The sequence below is a fragment of the Trachypithecus francoisi genome, unplaced genomic scaffold (assembly GCF_009764315.1).
Source record: "Trachypithecus francoisi isolate TF-2019V2 unplaced genomic scaffold, Tfra_2.0 Lachesis_group16, whole genome shotgun sequence".
Lineage (NCBI taxonomy): Eukaryota > Metazoa > Chordata > Mammalia > Primates > Cercopithecidae > Trachypithecus > Trachypithecus francoisi.
In genome coordinates, this window is record NW_022681461.1 from 50,437,630 (window position 1) to 50,462,232 (window position 24,603).

Genomic DNA, 24,603 nt, shown 5'->3' on the forward strand with positions numbered 1-24,603 from the left:
CTAATGCCCTACACTCCTGGCCCTGCCACTGCTGTGCCCATGACGTATTATAGCTCTCATACACCACCCACTGGATACAGAAATCAAGCTGAAATAGGCTTAAGTTGGATATAAAAATATCATTGGCCAGGAGCAGTGGCTCACACCTGTAATCCCAGCACTTTGGGAGGCCGAGGTGGGCGGATGATGAAGTCAAGAGATCGAGACCATCCTGGCCAACATGGTGAAACCCCGTCTCTACCAAAAGTACATAAATTAGTTGGGCGTGGTGGCATGCGCTTGTAGTCCCAGCTACTTGCGGGACTGAGGCAGGAGAATCACTTGAACCAAGGAGGCGGAGGTTGCAGTGAGCTAAGATTGCGCCATTGCACTCCAGCCTGGGCGACAAGAGCAAAACTCCGTCTCAAAAAAAAAAAAAAAACCTCACCAAGGTTCAAATTCTATCCTAATGCTAGTTCTCACTGAAGCACAAATTTACAAAAGGATCCCAAATTATCTATTTAACCAGTCCAGTGTTCTCAGCTGATTGGCCATGATGTGTATGTCTTTCCTCTTTTTACTTTCCTCTGAAATGCTTGACTTGTGGTGGCAGGCATCTACACCAGAGGTAAAAGTCGCCCGGGCCATGAGTACGGCTGGCCCTGAAGATGGGGAAGAGCCAGGATATGGAAAAAGAAGTGAATAACTCACTGAGTACCCCATCTATAAGAGATAATGAGGCTGGACTTTGATTTTTATGTAGGACACAAAGAAATTGCAGTTGAACTGTAACTGGTAAAATAAAGAGTACTGGTATTATTCCTACTTAACAAGAATGGATTTGCATTATAGACAAACCTTATAAATGAGGAATTTTAAACTACAAGAGATCTTTGCCAGTGCTTTAAATAAAATGCAAAAAGAAAAAGTCTTCAGCTATAAACTAACATTTTACAAGTAACACAAAGACCACAAATTTAAGGGCAAGACTATTTAAAATTGAAGGACACCTGTGAAACAGAGTATTTTCAGAAAAACACAGTTGTTTAGTTTTCAAGTTACTATTCATATAGTGACTTGAATTAAGCAGTTATTGTAGAGGTCATAGGAAATCTGTTGACACTAAAAGATAAGAAAAACTTATGATAATGAGAGTATCAATTCAATGCTCAATGAGGCTTTTACATTATTCATGATACTGAAAATAGTTCATTTTAGTTGGTAAAGAAAATATCCCAATTTAATTTATTTAACAAATGCTCTTTATCATAGCCTTCAAAGTTCTGCCTAGATCTTATCCAAATAGTTGTATTTTGAGTTGACTATCAAATTAATAAGCTTTCCTTTAGCTCAAGTTGTAACAATGATAATGACCATTATTTTCTCAGCATTTTATTAATTATTTCTTAAAATCCAAGTAATAATCCTTTTATCCTGGACGAGAAAATTGAGGCCAAACACCTATAATAATAAACTACCATCAACTGAGTGCCAAGTAGGGGCTGTGCACTGCCTTTTGCTCTTTACATATATTATCTGTCATCTTCCCAATAACCTAAAAGGTAGTGTTATTGTCATTTACAGATAACGAAACTGAGAATCAAAAGCTAAAAGTTAATTTCCCACCAGTAAATTACCCGTGGTAAAGAACCAGGCTTTATACTAGCCCCAAAGGTCATATTCTTCCTAATTAAGGCACCTACTTACTACTGAGGTGTAAAGTATATAGAAATCAGGAGTAAACGGTAAATTGGCAATACTTTTTGTCACCCTCTCTTATTGTACCAACTTAATTAACCCATCAGATGGAACACATTCATCTTCTCATGACACCAGAACTTCTTTTACCCTAACTATGTGTTTATTCCAAAGGCTGTGGCCTCCCATCTATTTGGTAACAAGAGGAAGTTTGTTTAAAATTCAGGGATGAAAGTTTTGCATGCTTTGTAAAAATGATTACACCTAGCTCTGCAGAGTCTTGCAAAGTGCAAACCCCACAATTTACCTGGTTGTTGTTGGTTTTTAATAAGGGCGGCGGAGGTTCATGATGTAGGGGTGAAGAAGCAGAACTGCTTTCACTATCGCTGCCATCACTTAAGCTAACTCTGAAAAGAAAGAGACAAGTTATGAACATCGTTACAAACAGATGATTCTTGAAATACCCATAGAAATAGGCATGGAAAGCACAGAATCCAAACACTAACCCTTGACAAGCTCATTTTAACTCACAACTGCTAACATGTATTTGTAACTGGAACTGTGTTAAGTGCTTTACCTGCCATTTCTCTTTTCATGATCTCCTATTTCACAGATGAGTAAACTGAGACTTAGAAAGACTGGGTCACTCATCTAGGGTCACATAGGTAAAAATGGTGGCTCTGGAATTCAAATACAAGGTGGCTCTGGAATTCAAATACAAGCAATGTGGCCCAAAGCTAGTGCTCAGCCACTATACTTTACTGGGGTCATTTATTCATTCATCTCCCTTCTCCTGCTCTATGCACCTACTATGATCAAGCACGCTACTCAAGCTTACAGAAGATCAGCAAAATTAAGACAGTGTGTAGATTACTACCTTTATTTTCCTTTCCTCCTCTCTGTTACAGATGAAAAAGTTACAAACATGTCTAGAATACGCGCTGCAGGGGAAGAAGCAACTACATAAATGAAACTTCGTAAAGAATGTGGAAAACAGCCCTGCACCACTGACAGCACAGAGTGACATCTAAGGATTGAACATGTGGAGCCCGGCGTGCTAGAACCACTACCAATCATTTCTACTGTGTCATTATTCAAGGCTGTCTCCAGTTCTCAACACTGATAAAACAATTCATTGGAAATACGCTACAACACCACAAAGAAATGGTATGTTTGGAATAACTGCTTTGGAAAACTACAATGATATCTTCTAAAAATTAAACAACTAAAGACAATACACACCACCTCCTCCCCATTTTTTCAGAAGAAAATGGAATTTTCTTTTATCCACAATAGGAGAGATTTCTCTATTCTACCGTGCTGAATGTAGTCCTCCCTTAGAGATGTCCTTTCAGTGTTTGCTCCCCATCTCTCTGGTTATATAGTACCTAATGTAATATGCTTCTCAGAAACAGAAACTGTTTTAGAAATCAGGATAGTTTTTCTTTCACTCTGAATAGGCAATCACATTCTAGCTCTATAATGTATTCAGACAGACAAGATACAAGATAGGAAATGAAAAGGATACACTGGGACATCCTTTTAGCAAAAACTGATAGGACGTGTTTTTCTTAACTAAATTACATTAATGAAGTGTTCAGTTGAAGCGCTGTTTTAAAATGCTTCTTGAGTGAAGTGGAAGGCTGAGTATTTAAACTGATTAAACAGTTGAGACTTCACAAGTGCAGTGAAGATCAAATGTTACACTGGCACTGCCATGCTAACACAGCACATGTCAGGCAGGGAACAAGAAAAGCAGCCCCCACAATGTGTATCTATATCAGATGACTCACAAGCCTATATGATGACCACATGGACTCAGGGGTTGCAGCAATAAGTAGTGGGCAGCAACTAATCACAGAATATCCAGATCTTCTAAATAACAACTTGGGAAATCATCTAAATAAGTCACGCAGTTTTCATCAGCTAAATTTGAGAGCAGCCAGTGGTCAGGATTTTGGTTGGTATAAGTAAGCTACTTTAATTTTCAGTCATTTTGAGGTCTTTTTTCCTCTACTAGTTTCCTTTTTATCAGACAAAAGACTTCTAAAGGGAAATGTTATAAGGCCATGGTCATATTAAAGAGGTTATATTCTCCTATTTAAAAGGAATGCTGACAGGTAAGTCTGAGAGACAAGGAGAGAAACAGGGGTTGAATACGACCATAAAAAGCAGTCACTGAGATATCTGATGGGGCACACACCCTAAGGAGGCTCTTTTCAGAGGACAAAGCATTGGCAATTAGGAATCATCATCTCTCTAGCTTGGGTTAAGACTGCAGTTTTTTTTTTTTTTTTTTTAATCTTAGAGTCTTCCACACAGTAATGGATAATAGGGAAAGATTTAATCCAATATATTATAAATATAATTGGATTTTAAGTTCAAGTAGATTGTATTTTTTCCACTCAAGACAAATTAAAGTAAGCATGCCTATTTGTTTTCCTTATGATAAAGAAATAAAATCCTCAGGGCAATTTCAAGTTGACTATTAATTATAAGTCACATGAACTACCATCTTATAACATGGAATTATGCCTCACAGCATTAAAGCTACTTAAGGCACCTAATTGTCAGCACACTTAAAAGGAATTTATTTTTTGGAAAACACATAGGTGATTCTAGTTTTAATTAGGTCACACACATAATTCACTAGAGCCAATTATGTATTTCTAACTACCATCAGCAAACACATTTCTTTAAATTCTAAGACTATCTCCAGCAGTCGATCGACACAAACTCTTCAAATGAAAACAGACTTTAGTTCAACAGTCAGTCATGCCACTTGGCATACATTTCCAAGGACAAGGACATCTAATGTGACTTTTTCTTATAAAATTTTTAGAGGAAAAGTCTCTTTCTAAGAAAAAGGAGAAATAGTTCCCTGTAAAGCAGGTGTAGGCATGCCAAGGAGACCCTGCATCAAATGAATGTGACCATCTACTGCCGTTTTTGGTGTTTCACACCTTTGCTGTGATCATCCCAGCAGGGCTTGTGAAAGAGTCTGACTTCATCACAGGCAACCCCTTTCCTTCCAAGACACTCACCTGCGACTTCGGCTGCCTCCTCTATTTACAGGTCTCTCCATTTCAGAGTCATTGTCGTTATCCTCCACTTCATCAGATTCCTCCTCATTGTCATCGGAATGCAGATCTTTCATTATAGACCTCAAAGGACCTGAGTAATGACAATGAACCACAGACAATCAAACATATACTCAAACACACTTAGTCATATTAGAAACAGTGGGGTGCTTACCAGCACTGAAGACTTGTTAAAAATAATCATAACATATATTTATACAATTTACAAGGCAAATTTGGTATAGTTTCTAAAATGCAATCTCTGGCAAAACACTATTGTTTTCATAAGATTCCCAAAATGTTCACTAAAGAATCTCTATTTTCTAGGAATTTTTTTCTATATATTTTTCTTCCCTAAGAAAAATTATACATAAAAAGAAGAAGAAAAATCTATTAGTAAATCGAATGTTTTGTTAGGTTAATCCATGTATTGAAAAGTTGAGATTAATAAATCACTGTGGTTGTAACTTGTTCTTGGCAATGCAGCCTTTGTGTGGTAGTTTTTGATCTATTAAGGTTTAGCTGTTCCTTTTATTTCAAGGTCAATTTCAGGTCAAGCAAGCATTTCAGTCAAGTTCAGATTATAAAGTATTTCAATTCCATGGTGTAATATCCTACCTCTGATCTTCATATTGATCTTGGACACAAGGTCTTGTCGCAGCAATTTTAAGCAGCCAATTTTCATTTTACTTTTTAAGAAATTACTGGCACAATACCAGCAAGTATAAACATAAATAAGACCATGTAATAAATCAGGTACACAGAAAAATCAGGACAGTATCCAGTATCAGACAGGAAAAAGAAAAAAAATCGAACTCTAATTTTATTCTAGAACAGGACAGAAATGAAAATACACACACACAAACACAAACTAGTGTGGCTTATTTTCACTTTACTAGGCTAAATGTGACAAAAAAATAGGTAGTTTTAATCTTAACAGAAGAGGTTATAAAGACAATGAAGAAAGAGAGACACTTTCATTCTGGAATAGGCAATTCCTAAAGTCTCATCTACGACAGGGGTATCTAAGCTATTACTATCTTGACTCCTTACAATCTCACATTCTGCAAAACCCAAAATTTTCTACTTTTGTTGTGGGCTTATTTCTTTGGAAGTCAGTGAAACAAGACCTCTGAATAGCCAAAACGATTACTGTCTTTTATTTTATTTTTTTCCTGGAAGCTTAGCCTTAGTCCAAACACATACAACAATTTAATCCTTTTCAAAACATTCAAGGCCATCAGGAATTCAGTGTGGTCAGTGAAAAAGGTAATGTTCAATACTATGCTAAAACACAAATTCTACTTTGATACCTATGCATTTTTCATGTAAAAAACAGTGTACATTTGAAGATTTTCCACATACACAAAAATGGAAAATTATTTAAATATTCTAGTTTAAATGTCTTTGTTCTGAATTCAAGTTAACACTTGATCATGAGTAAAGAAAAATATATATTTAAAAGACAGCCAATTAGTATTGCTTTAAAAAAAGACTATTAACATGCAGAAAAAAATATGTCCAGGAGGAAAAATGAAAACCTATTTCCCTATGTCAAAGCCTCTTAAAGCTTTTACTATGGTATTTCCTTTGGGAACTCCCTGGGATGGGCTGTGTCTATAATCCTTTTGTAGCAATGAGAATCTGATGGCAGGGACTGGAAAAAGGGGAATTTCTAGAGCCTTGCCTTGCACATCAGAACAATACTCAACTGCATTCCTAAGGGAAATAAATACAACTGCATAAAAGCCTAGTTATGATTCAAATAATAAAACAGTATAAGATAGGTGATAAATCAACGCATTAAGATGTTTTGTTTTGTTTTTTCTTTTTTTTTGAGACGGAGTCTTGCTGTGTTGCCCAGGCTGGAGTGCAGTGGCACAATCTTGGCTCACTGCAACTTCCGCCTCCCGGGTCCAAGGGATTCTCCTGCCTCAGCCCGCCCCCGAGTAGCTGGGACTACAGGCGCATGCCACCACGCCTGGCTAATTTTTTGTATTTTTAGTAGAGACAGGGTTTCACCATGTTAGCCAGGATGGTCTTGACCTCCTGACCTCGTGATCTACCTGCATCGGCCTCCTCCCAAAGTATCATTAAGATGTTTTATGAGAAAAGCATCTCCTAGTTTGCAGGAGATGTTGATACCTTGTTGCCTGGTCTGGGATGGTGTGAAGCTGGAGCTGGAGCTGGAGCTGGAGCTGGCAGGACTGGGTTGTTCAGACTTTAAAGAAGAATAAAAAGGCACCATCAATAAATTTATGGGATACCACACATCTAAAGTTGAAAACAGTATTGTTGCTCAAACCATCCTCTGCAAAAACCGTGATGCATTTCATTATGTAAATTACTAACACAGGAGAGTCATGTTGTCTTTTGTTGTGCCCATCTTAATTTTATTAGATGCAGAAAAAAGTATAAAAACTCAAAGATGAAGAGACAAACACCTGGGTGTAACATGAGAAAAGGGCCTGGCTTTGATTTCACTCCTATGTTTACTGCTATACAGGTCTCCTTCTTTTCATCTTAGATATAAAATACTTCTTTATTATACTTTAAGTTTTGGGATACACAGGCAGAATGTGCAAGTTTGTTACATAGGCATACATGTGCCATGGTGGTTTACTGCACCCATCAACCCAACATCTATGTTAGGTATTCCTCCTAATGCTATCCCTCCCCTAGCCCCCAACCCCCAACAGGCCCTAGTATGTGTGGTTCCCCTCCCTGTGTCCATATGTTCTCATTGTTCAACTCCCACTTATGAGAACATGTGGTGTTTGGTTTTCTGTTCTTGTGATAGTTTGCTGAGAATGATGGTTTCCACCTTCATCCATGTCCCTGCAAAGGACATGAACTCATCCTTTTGATGGCTGCATGGTATTCTATGGTGTATATGTCCCACATGTTCTTTATCCAGTCTATCACTGATAGGCATCTGGTTTGGTTCCAAGTCTTTGCTATTGTGAATAGTGCCGCAATAAACATAAATGTGCATGTGTCTTTATAGTAGAATGATTTATAATCCTTTGGGTATATACCCCGTAATGTGATTACTGGGTCAGATGGTATTTCTGGTTCTAGATCCTTGAGGAATCACCACACTGTCTTCTACAATGGTTGAACTAATTTACACTCCCACCAACAGTGCAAAAGCGTTCCTATTTCTCCACATCCTCTCCAGCATCTGTTGTTTCCTGACTTTTTAATGACTGCCATTCTAACTGGCTTGAGAGGGTATCTCATTGTAGTTTTGATTTACATTTCAAAAGAAGACATTCATGCGGCAAACAAACATACAAAAAAAAGCTCATCATCACTGGTCATTAGAGAAATACAGGTCTCTTTCTAAAAGATACCTTGATTACCCTTTCTGTAATATTTGATTGACTCAACTGGTTAAAACATAGTGGTAATGAGGCTAAGGTCATTAGTTCAATCACATTATGAGCCAGTTAATTTAACTGTGGCCCTAGGCCATGACCCAACCCTAACCCTTTTCATTCACAGTTCACAAATGGAGGCCAATATTCACAACTGACAGATCCAAATGAGTCAAGAGAAAATGTTGCCATTCTTTTTTGTAAATTCTCTTTAATTCCACAACCAATTAGCAGCAAGGAAAGAGTGTCATACACACACCTCAATCTCTTGCTCTCTATGAATTCTCCTTATCCTTTTATAACCAGGAAGTTCCACATCATCCAACTCAGTTCTCTTCCTTCTCCAAAACCACTGAAATATAGTGGAAGTATCATGTTTTCTTGTTAGAGGTACGACAGTATTGCACTGCCTCTGATGTGTCTTTGCTCCCAGATAGTCTGTAGACTGCCAGCACTTGAAAAATTAGGGATCTGTCTTGTGCTTCTTGTAATCCTCTTGTACTAGCATAATGCATTGCATACAAGAGGCACTTTTTATTGGTGACTAAAGACAGCACATTAGGCCCTGTGTTCCACCATCTGCCACAGTTTTATTGAAAGACTTCATGGCAGCTAAAGACAGGCAAAACAGACACACGGACGTAAGTGTGCAAAGATACTGATCATACCAACAAACTTGAATTTTACATATTTAAAGCTAAATTTATTTCAAAATAACTTAGTAATGTTCTTACAACCAAATTTATTTCCATCCTAATTTTAATACGCTCATAGTCTTAACTACGTATTTGAGAATATTTGCGGTTTCCTGCGTATAGAACAAATCTTTTTACTTCAAGGTGACCAAATTCGAGGACAAACTAAGAGCACAACCAGAAATCACTAAATGAGGATGAGAATCTCAGTTTTTATTTGTTTCTCACCACTGCTTTTCTCATCTCCCCTTCCAGCACTGAATTCTCACCCCCTTCTCCCAAGGTAGCACCAAGCTCTACCAACTTGGACACAAGGAAACACTTTCAGACATTCCTAATGCACAATTCACATCCTCAGGCTTGATGGGAAAGCAGGTGTCAGCAATCTACCATTCATTCTGCAGGAAAAGAGCCAGACAGGATCTCTAATGAGCAGCAGGCGGCCTACCAACTCTTCAGCACTGTAAGATTGACTTGAGGATTGTAGCACAATGTCTTACACATTGCTGTTTGTGGGTCACAAAGAAAAGTTGGTTTACAAGTACAAATGCTCTGTGAGGTACTCTTCATTTCTGTCGAGTGGATCTTCTACTGTTGAGCCCCACTGGCGAGTTACACAACTGAAAGAGCATTCAGTTGGCATTTATGTGCACTGCCCAGCTGCAAAACATTTCTCCCAGGGCTTGCAGAGTACTCCTCTTCCTCTCCAAGTTGCTCTTTTCAGCCATGAAAAGTGCCTGCAAATGATATTATTTTGATAGCTCTGGAAACCATCTGGGAGCCGAAAAAGAGGTTTCCTTACAGTGAGCTGAGAGAGCTCTAATTCCTCATCCTGCCTGGCCAGTTCACATTGCATTGGACTTAAAGGAGCCACTCTGCCAGAGCTATTGCTGAGAATGACATTAGCTAGGATGACAAGAGAAGATGGTGGACATCTCTCCATCTACCTCACATGAAACATGACTCATCTGTCTCAGGAATCATGTCAATTCCAGAACCAAACCAGGAGGCAGCCTTCTTTTAGTTTCTTACCCATAAATAAGGTTAATAATTCCACAGTTGCTGATCACCAAAACACCCACAAATAGGAATATAACACAACAGGAAAAAGGGCTTTTTATTCATCATTTATGATTAAGACCTTGCCTCTGCCACAAAGTATTTGAGAAGTTTTACAAAAAAAAAAAAAAAAAGACATTAATTCTACAAGGACATTAAAGTAGAAACTTTAAAGCAAAAGAGCTGGATAAAAAAGGATAAAATGCTGAAGAGTGGGCAACAAAGCAATGTCCTGAAAGCTTTTAGTAGTCAAGACAGAACAAGCATTTGTGGAAGATAAGATCTTTAAAATTATCTAAGGCAGTGAATCTCACACTTTTGTGGACAATAGAACCACAGGAGGACTTGTTAAAACACAGCCTGCTGCCCCACCCAGGAGTTACAGATTCAGCAGATCGAGGGACATGGGTGAGTGGACCGGACCCTGGAATTTATACAAGATCACAGGTAATGACGATGCTGCAGGTCCAGGGACCAACCACGCTGAAGAGAACCACTGATCGAGGACCCAGAGACTGATAATCATGGAAATTCAACAGAATTAGCTGGGAGAAGCCTATATATGATGAGATTCTAATTTAATAGGTTGATAGTGGAGATCCAGGCATGTTTATAAAAAGCTCACAAGAGATACTGATGAAAACTACAGGATGAGGCCGCTGATTCTATATTAGTTTGCCTTTCTTCCCTAAATACACACACACAAACACATTTTTGAAAGAATTTTAAATTTAAGAAAGCATGAGTATATACATCATGAGAAAATTAGAAAAAAAATCAACTTATCCAGAGGCAGTCTGAAAGAATACAATTGCCACTCAATGAAAACATTTATGAAGCGTGTACAACCATGTTGTGGTGGAGACACCTTAAACTAACTTAATCTGCCTAGTACAGAATTCACCTGCATGTTAACTGCTCAAAGAGCCACTCTGCCACTAGAGGAGGCTGACACTGTCTTACATTTCATCAAGTTCAACCAACAGAATTGCAGTTCACTGTGAGTTATGTATTTTAATTTTAAAATGTCATATTTATCTTCCAAACACAAACCAAGGATGATTATATAAACTAAAGAAGGTCACTTGCTTTACACACAAAAAATAATCATCATAAACAAGGCTACATGAAGATCTTTACAGGCCCTAAGGATTGCCAAGATATAATATTCTCCTTTCCCCACCCTACCCCGTAAGAAACATTTTAAATATGTGTCTGTGTCTGTGTGCATGTGAGGGCATGCACATGTGTGAATGCTAAATCAAAAATTCAAAGAAGTCCAACGAGGTTCTGATTTTTTCCCCCTTGCTCACTAATATAACACTTGTTTTTAAAATATCAAAATTCTCCCCACTAGAAAAATGTCTTACTTCTTCTTGCTGATCCTCTAACCACATGCTTACCTGACCTACTGGGTAATGAAACACTATGCATGTGGTTTCTTTCAATGGTATGTTCCACAGTGATAAAAGTACAGACATCCTTTGTTTTATCATGCCATTTTTCCAACAACTTGTGTTCACTTCATCTCTGCATCACATATTGGAAATTCTTGCAACATTTCAAACTTTTTCATTATTATTATACCTGTTACAGTGATCTGACATGAGTGATCTTTGATGCTACTATTGTAATTGCTTTGGGGACACCACAAACCGCGTCCATGTAAGATAGCAAACTTAATAAATGTTGTGTATGTCTAACTGCTCTACCAACCTGTCCCCCAACTCCCTCCTTCTCCTTGGGCCTCCCTATTCCCTGAGATACAATAATATTGAAATTAGGCCAATTAATAATCCTACAATGGCCTCTAAATGTTCAAATGAAAGGAAGAGTCACACATCTCTCTCTTTTTTTTTTTTGAGATGGAGTTTCGCTCTCGTTGCCCGGGCTGGAGTGCAATGGCATGATCTCAACTCACTGCAACCTCCGCCTTCCAGGTTCAAGCCATTCTCCTGCCCCAGACTCCCAAGTAGCTGGGACTACAGGCATGCACCAAGAAGCCTAGCTAATTTGTATATTTTTGGTAGAGATGGGGTTTTGCCATGTTAGCCAGGCTGGTCTCAAACTCCTTACCTCAGGTGATCCACCCGCCTTGGCCTCCCAAAGTGCTGGGATTACAAGCATGAGCCACTGCACCCAGACACATCTCTCACTTTAAATCAAAGCTACAAATGATTAGGCTTAGTGAAAAAGGCATGTGGAGAGGTGATAGGTCAAATGCTAGGTCTCTTGCACCAAATATTTAGCCAAGTTGTGAATGCAAAGGAAAAGTTCTTGAATGGAATTAAAAGTGCTACTTCAGTGAACTCATGAATGATAAGGAAGCAAAACAGGCTTTTTGCTGATATGGAGAAAGCTGTAATGGTCTGGATATAAGATTACACCAGCCACAATATTCCCTTAAACCAAAGCCTAATCCAGAGCAAGGCCCTAATTCTCTTTAATTTTATAAAATCTGAGAGGTGGGGAAGCTGCAGACGAAAAGTTTGATGCTAGTAGAGGTTGGTTCGTAAGGTTTAGGGAAATAAGCCATCTCTGTAACATCAAAGTGCAAGTTGAAGCAGCAAGAGCTAATATAGAAGCTGCAGCAAGTTATCCAGAAGATCTAGCTAACAACATTGATGAAGGTGGCTACAATAAACAGATTTTCTATGTAGATGAAACAGCCTTCTACTGGAACAAGATGCCATCTAGAGCTTTCACAGCTAGAGAGAAGTCAAGGCCTGGCTTCAAAGTTTCAAAGGACAGGCTGACACTCTTTTTAGAGGCTAATACAACTGGTGAATTTAAGTTGAAGCTAATGCTCATTTATTATTCTGAAAATATCCTAGGGCCCTTAAGAATTATGCTAAATATACTTTGTCCGCGCTATAGGAATGGAACAACAAAACCTGGATGACAGCATATCTGCCTACAGCGTGGTTTACTGAATAGTTTGAGCCCACTGTTGAGACATACTATTCGGAATAAAAGATCCCTTTCAAAATATTATTGCTCATTAACAATGTATCTGGTCAATTGAAAGCTCTACTGGAGATGCATAAGGAGATTAACATTATTTTCATGCCTGCTAACACATCTATTCTGTAGCTCACGAATCAAGAAGTAATTTTGGCTTTCAAGTTTTATTATTAAGAAATACATTTTGTAAGGCTATAGCTGCCATAGATAGTAATTCCTCTGATGTATCTGAGCAAAGTAAATAAAAAACCTTCTGGAAAAGGATTCACTATTCTAGATGCCATTATGAACATTCATGATTCACAAGAGAAGATCAAAACATGAACATTAAAAGGAGTTTGGAAAAAGCTGAATTCAACCTTCATGGATGACTTCGAGGGGTTCAAGACTTTAGTGGAGGAGGTCACTGCAGATGTGGTGGAAACAGCAAGAGAACTAGAATTAGAAGTGAAGTCTAAAGACGTGACTGAATTTCTGCAATCTCATAACATTTGAACAGATGAGGAGTTGCTGCTTATGGATGAGCAAAGAAACTGGTTCTTGAGATGGAATCTACTCCTGGTGAAAAAGCTAGGAACATTGTTGAAATGACAATAAAGAATTTAGAATATTATATGAATTTAGTCGATAAAGCAGTGGCAGGGTTAGAAAGAATTGAGTCCAATTCTAAAAGTTCTACTGCGTGATGAAACAACCTCACATGCTACAGATAAATCTTTTGCAAAAGTAAGAGTCAATCCATGCAGCAAACTGCACTGTCTTATTTTCTTTCTTTCTCTCTCCTTCTTAGATGGAGTCTCACTCTGTCACCCAGGCTGGAGTGCAGTGGCGCCATCTTGGCTCACTGCAAGCTCGTTCATGCCATTCTCCTGCCTCAGCCTCTTAAGTAGCTGGGACTACAGACGCCCGCCACCTCGCCTGGCTAATTTTTTTTTTTTTTTGTATTTTTAGTAGAGACGGGGTTTCACTGTGTTAGCCAGGATGGTCTCAATCTCCTGACCTCGTGATCCACCTGCCTTGGCCTCCCAAAGTGCTGGGATTACAGGCGTGAGCCACTGCATCTGGCCTGCATTGTCTTACTTTCAAAAATTACCACAGCCACTCACATCTTCAGCACCCCAGTCGATCAGTAGTCATCAGCATCTGGGCGAGAACTTCTACCAGCAAAAAGACTATGACTAGCTGAAGGCCCAGATAATCGTAAGCATTTTTGGCAACAAAGTATTTTTAATAAGGTAATGTATACTGTCACACTTAATAGATTATGATATAGTAGAAATATAACTTTTGTATGTACTGGGAAACCAAAAACTTCACATGCCTACTTTTATTGTGCTATTTGCTTTATTACAGTTGTCTGGAACCTAACCTGCAGTGTCTCAAAGGTATGCCTACATATGCTTAAGTATCTTAATTCTACTGCTTGATAGTATACTTTGGGGAAGATTGCTTAAACATTAGTTTGCTCATAGAGTGAGGGCACTGAACCTCATATAGAAGTGATTATCTTAAATTGATATAATAAAGTAAAAACACCTAGCACACTGCTGTTCTAATGGTAGCTAATTAACATTTGGTTGCTACTATTATTTACAATAGGTCACATACTCCTCTACTGCCTAAAACAAGATATATCTTTACTACTAAAACAATGGGCCTACCAGGATTTGCAATGCAATCTTCAACATTAAATGGCTGTGCAAAATCATTTTGAAATGGATTTTCTACAGAGTATTACTTTTGTCCAAGACAAGTAAGAAAAACCACATGTTTACAACTAGAAGTGTTTCAAAAGAGAGCACCTGTCAAGGTGGATCACAGGAGAAGGCCTGCATAAGCTGGCACTGATCCTGTACTGAGAGCACACCTCCCCCTTAGGTAACAGATGTCAGAAGTAGTTCTGTCTTTTCTAATGGGCAACTATATTTATGAACAGAATTTTGGTGACTTGATCTTTAAAGCTATCAAAATAAAAATAGTGAAAAAGGAAAGAGTACAGTATAACTAGTTAAACAGAAATTATTTCAGACACATTGCTACATGTTTCATAAAATGTAACCTCATTAGTTACATTATGAAAATGTAACTTTTCATAAAATGTAAACCTCACCTGGAAACAGAACACCTATAGCCTGCTATAAAGATTATCTCTTCTTTCACAAATATCCAGAAAGACTGTGGATGAATATTAACAAAAGAAGAAAACACAAATATAAGACACTTTATTTACTTCTCCATTCAATTTTCATCATGCCTGACTGAAGTACTAGGTTCTTCTCACAGTTTTGGTCCTTCTTTCATTAAAAAAAAAAATCATCTTACACATACACATTATACAGCTTTTCTTTTTGCTTAACATAAAAAAAAAAAAACCACTTAAAAGTCTACCTCATTTACTCTCCTCTGTAAGAAACTGAAAATAATTCACTCAATTTTTAAATATACATTTTTAAAAATAACATAACAGGCTAGGTGCAGCGGCACATGCCTGTAATCCCAGCACTTTGGGAGGCCAAGGCAGGAAGATTGCTTGAAGCCAGTAGTTCAAGACCAGCCTGGGCAACATAGTGAGATCCCCATCTCTACAAAAAATAAAAATATTAGCCAGGCTTGATGAAGTGTCCCTATAGTCCTAACTACTTGGGAGGCCGAGGCAGGAGGATCCCCTGAGCCCAGGAGTTTGAGGCTGCAGTGAGCTACGGCTATGCCACTGCACTCCAGTTTGGGTGACAAGACTCTGTCTCAAAATAAAAGATATAGCATCCATGCCAAACAATTGTGGAAAAATGATTTCCATCAGATGAGTGAGATCTATCTTACCAATTCCCATTCATGGGTAAAATATTGAGATAGCTATGTCAATAAAAGCTAAGGCCAAATTTAAACAAAGAAGTACTGAAAAGTGATAAAACAGTATTCCAGTTATGTTGACCTAACAAGCTATGCACTAGTGAATTATTAAAAGCCAGAATCAAGAGAAATTTTGTTTTCATTTAGTTTTACATTAGTAACTGCTTCAAAAACATGCTAAAAGAACAAAACTTTGTTATATAAAAAGATACATAAAAATGAGATTGAACAAACATCAGTAACTCTAACCTCATAATGTATTTTTGTGTAGCTCTATCATATTCTTTATTTCATTTGCACTACCACTAGTAAGGCGAGTCATATGGATTGAATTATGCCCCCTCTACCCCAAAATTCACATGTTGAAGCCCTAATCCCCAATGTCCCAATACGATAGTATTTGAAGACCTTTGGAAGGTAATTAGGTTTAAAATGAGGTCATGAATGTAGGGCCTTCTTGATGGAATCGGTGTCCTCGTAAGAACAGACACCAAAGAGCTTGCTTCTTTTCTTTCTTACTATGTGAGGACACAGCAAGGAGGCAGCCATCTGCAATCCAGGAAGAGAGACCTTACCAGGTTCCTTGTTGGACTTCCCAGCCTTTAAAACTAACTGCAAGAAATAAGTTCCTGTTGCTTAAGACACCCAGTCTATGGTATTTTGTTATGGCAGCCCAAGCTAAGATAGCAGGGTGCATTTTAGATCAATATTTCTCATATGATAAAACTGAAGCACACAGTAAGATTAAGTGACAAGGGGTAATATTTAGGTGAATTAAAACCAGATTTTCTGACTTATAGTCCAATGCTCTTTGTACTGCAACTATTAACTTTGAAAAAGTACAATTAATTTAAAGCAGTATTCTGAACATACTAACAACCTTTTATAAATTAGGGACAGGGAACAAAGTTTTGTCACTACAGAATATGTAAGGAATATCCTTTGTCCCCAGGGTACATCTTCTGATCCACCCTCAAAGCAAACCAGTGGGAAAACAAAACACTTCATCCCAGGGGAGTTAATGTGTCTGATCCACTGCTTCTAACATTTGTCCAATCAATATTACAACGAATCCTGGCTAGGAACCTCGCTATTTCAGTAAGCTTTTTTTTTTTTTTTTTTTTTTTTTTTTTTTTGAGAAGGAGTCTCGCTCTGTCTCCCAGGCTGGATGGAGTGCAGTGGCGTGATCTTGGCTCACTGCAAGCTCTGCCTCCCGGGTTTACACCATTCTCCTGCCTCAGTCTCCTGAGTAGCTGGGACTACAGACACCCACCACCACGCCCGGCTAATTTTTTGTATTTTTAGTAGAGATGGGGTTTCATCGTGTTAACCAAGACGGTCTCGATCTCCTGACCTCACAATCTGCCCGCCTCGGCCTCCCAAAATGCTGGGATTACAGGCGTGAACCACCGCGCCCCGTCTTCAGTAAGTTTTGTAAAGGAAAACAGGAAGTTTCTTCTCTGAACTACCCTAATCCTCTTGAGACTGGCATTAATAGGACCAATGAGCACATCAGGCAACACAGTACAATCATATATTTTATTTACCTTCACGTGATCTACCCACTTTTCCTAACTCTTCAATATAAATCCCATAATAGCCAAGAAAAAAATACCATTTAATGCTTTAAATAACCTGTTAACAGCTCCTTCTTTCAAAACAAGGTGGAACTGGGGAAAGGACACTAGAGTGCAACCTTTATTGCCAGACACTTACTCAAGTATGTAACCACAGAGAAGACTCTACAGCTCTTTTTAGTAGATGCTCTCCATTTGTATTATGACAACTTGAATGAGTTTGATGCTAGATTAGAATCATATTTAGCCTCTGGGGTTCTTATGTTATCGAAAGCAATTGTGATACCCATCATTTTCTGGTGATAGAGCAAGATCCTAGGAATTACCCTCTCAACTGTTAGCAAAACAGGAAACGTTCTTATTTCTGTTATATTTTCAACTTACAGATACAAAATCACCCCGGATGCCAAGATAATTGGCTTGTATTGAGGTGCCTGTTTTTACAATTGCATTTACTTTCTTCATTATTATCATTATCTTTACTGTTATTATTAAATGCTGTCATTTGGACTTATCACTACTTGTCTGAGAATAGAAAATGTCATTAGGAAATAAAATGGCCTTGGGGAGCAAGGGTCTATAAATCTCTCCATAAGACCCTTTTCCACATGTAGGGATGGCTATCATTTTCTTTCAGCTTCCTCCCTTTTAAGCAGAAGAGCCTCAAGTCTTTTATCTCTCATCACCATTTGTACTTGAAAGGCTGCTACTATTGTAGCCAGAACATGTGCTCTTTCAAAACATTCCGTTGTTGCAAGATGTGTTCTAAGATCACTGGCTGAAGAATACTTGGTAAGAGCTTTGAGAATGAGAAATCATCTGAAAACAGACCACTTACAGTCACACCACCTATAAGCACAGTACTATTTTTGAGTAAAGATCACATGTATAGAAGCTAAATTTCACAACTGACCTTTAACTATACCACTTAGTTGTGATACCAAAGACATATCTTTTAGCTGTGTTTTTTCTTTCTCTTTTGTGTGTTTTGAGAGTGATGGGTAGAGAAAGAAAAATGTCACAAGCGAGAGTGCTCAGAGCTGTAATTCCTCACAGAAGAGAAATAGGAAGGAAAAAGTTTCTTGATAGAACTGCCCCATAATTAATTGTTAGTGGAGTTGACCAACGAACATCGAAACACCACTACTTGTCAGTTTACAATGAGATCTTGAAATTATTGTCAGAACTATTCAGTTACTTGTGAAATAACCCTCCTGTGCAGAGCATAAGAAACTTAAAATAGTGGAAAATCACTTTTGTCTTCTCAACATTTATAACGGCAACATTGAACTGAACACTAAATTGAACAAAGTCATAAAAAGTACATTATGGCTGTAGGGCTCAGTATTGGATTATAAATATTAAAGTATATTTTGGATTATAAAAAAGTATTAAAGTAAATTAAATAGAATGAATTCAGGAAACAAACGTGATAATGAAATAACTAAAACAGATATATCTGAAGAGATTATTTTGACAAGACATTTAACTACATTTCCTTATTAACTTTAACTTTTTTAAAAAATGAGTTACTTTAAAATGTTCAAAAAGCATTTGATTGACACCAATATAATCTTTACAGATTTACACAGATGTCAAGAAGTATTAATTTTAATCTTTGGACTATCTTACAGTATTTTCCCGATTAAATGTGAAACCTGGATTTACTATCATGGCAGTGACATTACAAGTTTATTTTATTTGCTAAGAACTTATGTCCATGGTAGTTTGACTTTTAATATAACCAAAATCCATTAGGGAAAAAGTGTTGACTTAAGACTACCTCATCTTCACCAGGTCAAAAATGCAACATTTTCTCATTATCAGCTTATAAAACAAAGACTATGGATAGTTGTAAGGGTTATTTCTTTACAAGCCTTGTATCTTCCTACTAGAATTAGAATACTGGAGCTCTTTCCTCTATCTAGATCAAGGAACTGCACCGTTCTTTGGAGTGGGTATGCGCACGTATGTTTACATAGATGTGTGTAAGATAATCCATAGTAGTAAAAGAAAATAACAAGACCTCTTTTCATATTAGTCTTTTACTTTTAAATTTTCAATTTTTTGTATGTGTTTTCTTGTATATAATATGAAAGTGCAGCATAACTTATTCTTGTACATAATATGTTGGCTTACTATAATTTGGAAACGTACATATATTGGGGATATAGGTTTACAGGGAGAGAGGAGTTGTAATACCAACTCTATAAGTTTTAATTCTGTAATCTACCTGCTCAAATCTTATTTATATCACATGATTTCAAGTTCTGGAGTGATACATGCTAAATAAACAGGACAGTCTCATTACAACTCACATAGAGTGTATCCAGATTTTTGCCATTTTACAGTATTTTATGATAAAAATCAAACTAAAAGCTTAAAAGTTTACTTTTTATATTTATACTGTGAACAGTTCCTTATTGAAGAAGAGGTAACACAAACTTATTTAAAAGATTTTAAAGTGCAAATAGATTTTCTGAAAAACCCAACACAGAATACTTTACATAATCCCCCTAGAAATTTGAAATTATTTGTGGCTCTATTTTATAGTTTACTTTTATAGTGTTTACAGAAAATTATACAATATTAAGCGAAATTGTTTATAATCAGTCTAAATGTACTATATTTACATTCACTTCTATTTAAAATGTTAAGCCCTAATAAAAAGTTTGTAAAAATATAATTATTTAAGAAGTCCCTCTATCTTAATGAAAATGAACTAAAATAGCAAAAACATGTTACATTTACAAGACAGCTCTCACGTGAAAACATTAGGAGATAGATTCTTTTGTTTTGTTCTCAATGTAGCCCCTTTACAAATGTGGTATTCAAAATCACATATTCCTTATTAGTAATATTAGATTCCTGTCCAGAATAGGAGGAATGCTGCTGCTTATAAGGCTCTAAAGGAACCTGCATTTCCATGCACACATCTTATATAAGCCTAACAGTTGCTTTTCTTCATAAATCAATCTATTGTTGCACTTCATAATGAGAAGGCAGATTTACTGCCTTTTACCGCCTTTTCTCACCATCAGAAAGATGCCTATTTGGGTAACAGAACGTTTCTCTTCTTCAAGGGTATTTGGGATTAGGGAGGCAGGGGCAAGAACCTTTAACATCTGCTCCCTTCAAATGAATGACACCTCTAGTTCTCACAGCCCGGACGTTGAAAAGCAAATACTCTAACTTGATAAAATTCTCTAACTTGAAGAAGCACAACACTTTAAATACACTGAAGTCCCATCTCTAAAACATACATTTTGGATTTAGAGGTTATATCATAAAACTAAAGAACACAGAATTTAGATCGTCACTCAAAAGTCCCCAAATCATCATCATAGTGAGAACAATTGGAGTTTAGAATAAAGACACTGGATTCATCATCTTGAATTTTCTCTAGCTCTAAAAGCAAATCTAAATTACTGGCTGGTAAGACTTGAATCATTTGAATCTCACTATTGTGCAGGAATAACAAAACAGTTTGCAATATAGACAACTGTCTTCTGTTTTTATTTACTTAATTTTTCCCCTTAGGGAGAAATATTTAAGAATTACAAACTTTAGATTTTAATTTAAAAACAATAAGAAGGCATTTGTCAGCATCTAATTCCTAACCATTTGCCTTTTAAAAATACACACACACACATACTCACCCATTCACTCCAGTTAGGCTTAACATTCTTAACAAGTAAGTAGATCTTGATGGATCTAAACAGAAGTCTCAGTAATCAGAGTCCTACTTTTGGAAACGAAGCTATCTTTAAACAGGCATCATGACTCCTACTAGCAAAAGCAGTTAACCATAAATTTAAAACAAATAGACACCATCCAAAACAAATAAATAAACAAAGTGGGGCAGGTACTGGATTCAAGAAGAATCTCTATTTTTGAAGAAAACTAAATTACATCTCCTCATTCATGAATATGTAGTACTGCCCGGTGAGCTAACATTCTTGTTACTTCAGGCTATCTTTTGTCACTTAAGCAATGGTTTTTGACAGTTTTACAGGCTGTTATCCCAAAGACTTCAGTATTTATGGCCTTTATTCACTTGGGCTTCCTACTCTTATCCACTGGTTACTAATCACTAAATACATTTTTTTTTTTTTTTAAATGGGACTGAAATTAGCTCACAGGATGTCCTTCAACAATGGCAGCTCAGGACACACCGGTAAAGGTCTTCTCCTCAGCCTCTTCCTCTCTCTCTTCAATTTTCTCTTCCTACAGACAAGTTAATGAGGGTCCAGATCCACACTGCTCAATTAGAGCAATAGCACACATGATTTACAGCATTCTTAGGGGATGGTTTGGGATCATTTCTGAATTGATCCTCAGAAACTCATTCAATTTCAAATATTTCAAGAATGATTTAAAGGCCTAACTTGTTTTTAATCTTCATAAAACAGGAGCAATTCCTACTCATGGAATCATTATTCAGGAATTATTATTCAGTTCTACAAACCCTACTATCCACACACACTTGCACATACAATTCAAATACGGATACTTTTAAAACTTCAACACATTTAGTTTATAACCTGCCATTCCAATTTCTTCCTATGTAGTAAACGCTGCTTATTACCTTTTATCCACTACACTTAAACACCACAGGCTGAAAAGCAAGGAGAAAACACAGACTGTTCTTTTCATTTAATTTCATCTGACTTAAACATCTCCTAAGAGATTGTTTTTTATCTTAGGAACAATGTGAAATGCATAACAGAGTACATTCTCTTTTCTAGCTGGCTGCTGGAAACTTGAAAGTCAAATCAGTCTGGAAAGTGCTGTTTTCTTATAAACTAAAAATGTGAAAGAAAGCCAGAAATATTGATGTTATTATTCTCATGATCTTCCTGATGAACTGAGCAAATTGCAGAATTCTCTGAGAATGGGCTGAGCAATGGTGGGAGGAAGGGGAGAGACTAGCCTTAAAGAACCACTAAGGCTCCACTTACTGCTCTAAAATATAATTTACTAAATATGACTCTTCCTAGAATAAAAGGAACTTATTATGATCAGCTTCTATTTTCTCTGAAATTGCGCTGAAGTGAAATCTCAAAAGAAAATGCTCCAACAAAATATTTTAAACCTTTAGGTATTTCTACATTTGGGTAGAAGCAACATGTTTTAGTACATCAGAAAAACAATTTTATCAGGATTAGCATTCGTATACAACATTTATATATAATATTAACTATTTGGACATCATGTGATTGCATTTAATTATAGAGATCCACAAAACAAATTCTCCTTGAATGTAGTTCCAGGAAAACTGATTTCTGCTGAAGAATGTGCATGCTTTCTGATATTCCAAATATAAAATTCCATAACTGTTATATTTATCTAGGAAAAAAATGGCAGAACTTATTGCCCATGTGTAAAAAGCACATAACTCTGAACAAATGCTATGGTCTTTAAATTTTGTAACTACTTATATTAGATTATATTTGCCATGTATATTAACCTGTAAACCAATCTAAATTCCATTCAATCATATAACTATTAAACAAGTTAAAAATGAAATACATGTACTTATATAAGAATTTATATAGTTATATTTTTCATTTAATAAAACAACATTTAAAGGTATAATTAAGGGCTAATTTTTACCAAATACCCTAGTGGTTAGATAACAAGGGATATTCTGTTATTTTTCTGGTAAGTTAAATTTTGCAGTGTTTACTTTTATGTTTAAAAATATGTGAATGGAGAAAATCATTTTGGATATATGAGTTTTCAACATATGATAAGCTATATAATTATGAAAAATGTAAGAACAATATTATTCTGAATGAAGATTCATTTCAGATTAGTAAGATAATTAGAGGTCTAATCCTTAGCTTCTCTGAAAATAAGAGAAATTATTTAATATGATAATTGTGAGTTAAAAAACCCTTCTATTTCTTTAACATGCATTTAAACATTCACTGGTAGATAAAATACTTGTAAATTCTCCAAAGTCAGAGGAGAAGGGTATCATTTTTCCTACTTTAAATCACTCTGGAGAAAAAATGCACACTGGGGCTCCAATTTTAAAATTTTTCTCTATTTTTTTCATAATTAGATGACTGCACATTATATGCAAATTAATCATTTAAAATTGATAAGATTTTCTTAAATTTTTCTATACATCAAAACCTCCTGTGGCTTTTACTTGTTCCATCCCTCTCACCCCATTTTTCATTAACTTACATAATATCCCAGAAGCTGTCTTGCCTATAAAATTAAGATTCATAGTAAATAAACTTTACATATAGTTTATCTTTAAAAATTAGAAACACAGCAAAGAAATTGTCCTCACCTCTTTTAAAAGAAAACGGTGTAGCCCTCAGGAAAACAGAAGTGCCCCTAAGTTCATGTGTGTCGGCAAGGAATTGAGAGCTGTTAAGAATGATCTTCTTGAAAAGACAGAGGTCTCCCTAGGCACCCACATGTATATTTAGATTAGATTGGCAGTTTAAATGACAGCAAACACATGGTCATGACTTCCCAATTGCTCATTCATCTAACACACACACAGGCTAATCAGAGGCAAACATCCACCCCGAACTGTTTTAGAAACTAGCTTCTCCCATCTGATACTACTCTATGTGTGGTAAGCAGACATTCTTCTAGAGAGATTGAATGTCAAATGCTTAACTATCTCTCTTAGTACACCAGAATCTTGAATCACATTGATTTTAGAATTCTAAAGTCAGTCTGACATCAGCTTACATCAATTCCTTACTTAGCCTGCAGCGTTTTTATGAAGCACAAAGTAAAGAAATGACTATGTAAAGATTGCAGGATCTATTTGTCTTATGGGTATTTTTAACTGTAAGACCTGCCCATCCTATCAGTAATAGCACACACTCCTATTCTGTAAACAGGGTAAAGTCACTACAGAGGATCGCATTTTCTTGTGCAAATAAAGTGTGGTAGAGTCAAAAGGTGGAGATACTGAACATGAACTTTAAGCCCCTATTCATAATTTGAGCTTCAGTAACATTTTCCAGTAAGTGAGAAACAAGAGAAAACACAGATGGCACTGTTTGCTGACAGCTATCAACTACACCTACAACACTATTGTGTTGTATATATGCTATGCATTGAGATTTATATATATTAAGATGTGTTGGTGAGGAGCAGAAAACAAATGCAGCTCTATGATGGGGGGTACATTATTTTAAAATGGCAAACAATTTTAAAATAATTATATTTTACTTTTGACATGAACTTTGCATTTTAATCTCAATGTCAAATATTTTGAAAAGTCTAGATTAGTATGAGGGTGAAAGGAATGAAACACTATAATAATTTCATGCTCAGGTTCTGA

General features: G+C 36.6%; 1 protein-coding gene across 3 annotated transcripts in view; it reads right to left on the bottom strand.

Moving 5' to 3' along the window:
* The window catches only part of MLLT3 (MLLT3 super elongation complex subunit), a 277,218-nt gene that overhangs the window by 14,497 nt on the left and 238,118 nt on the right, over positions 1-24,603 (bottom strand). For all 3 annotated transcript variants that reach the window (XM_033237448.1, XM_033237449.1, XM_033237450.1), the window contains exons 6-8: positions 6,903-6,978; positions 4,722-4,851; positions 1,985-2,084 (exon numbers count right to left, since the gene is read on the bottom strand). In XM_033237448.1, coding sequence (XP_033093339.1) covers positions 1,985-2,084; positions 4,722-4,851; positions 6,903-6,978 — 306 coding nt within the window. The remainder of the gene's footprint in view (positions 1-1,984; positions 2,085-4,721; positions 4,852-6,902; positions 6,979-24,603) is intronic.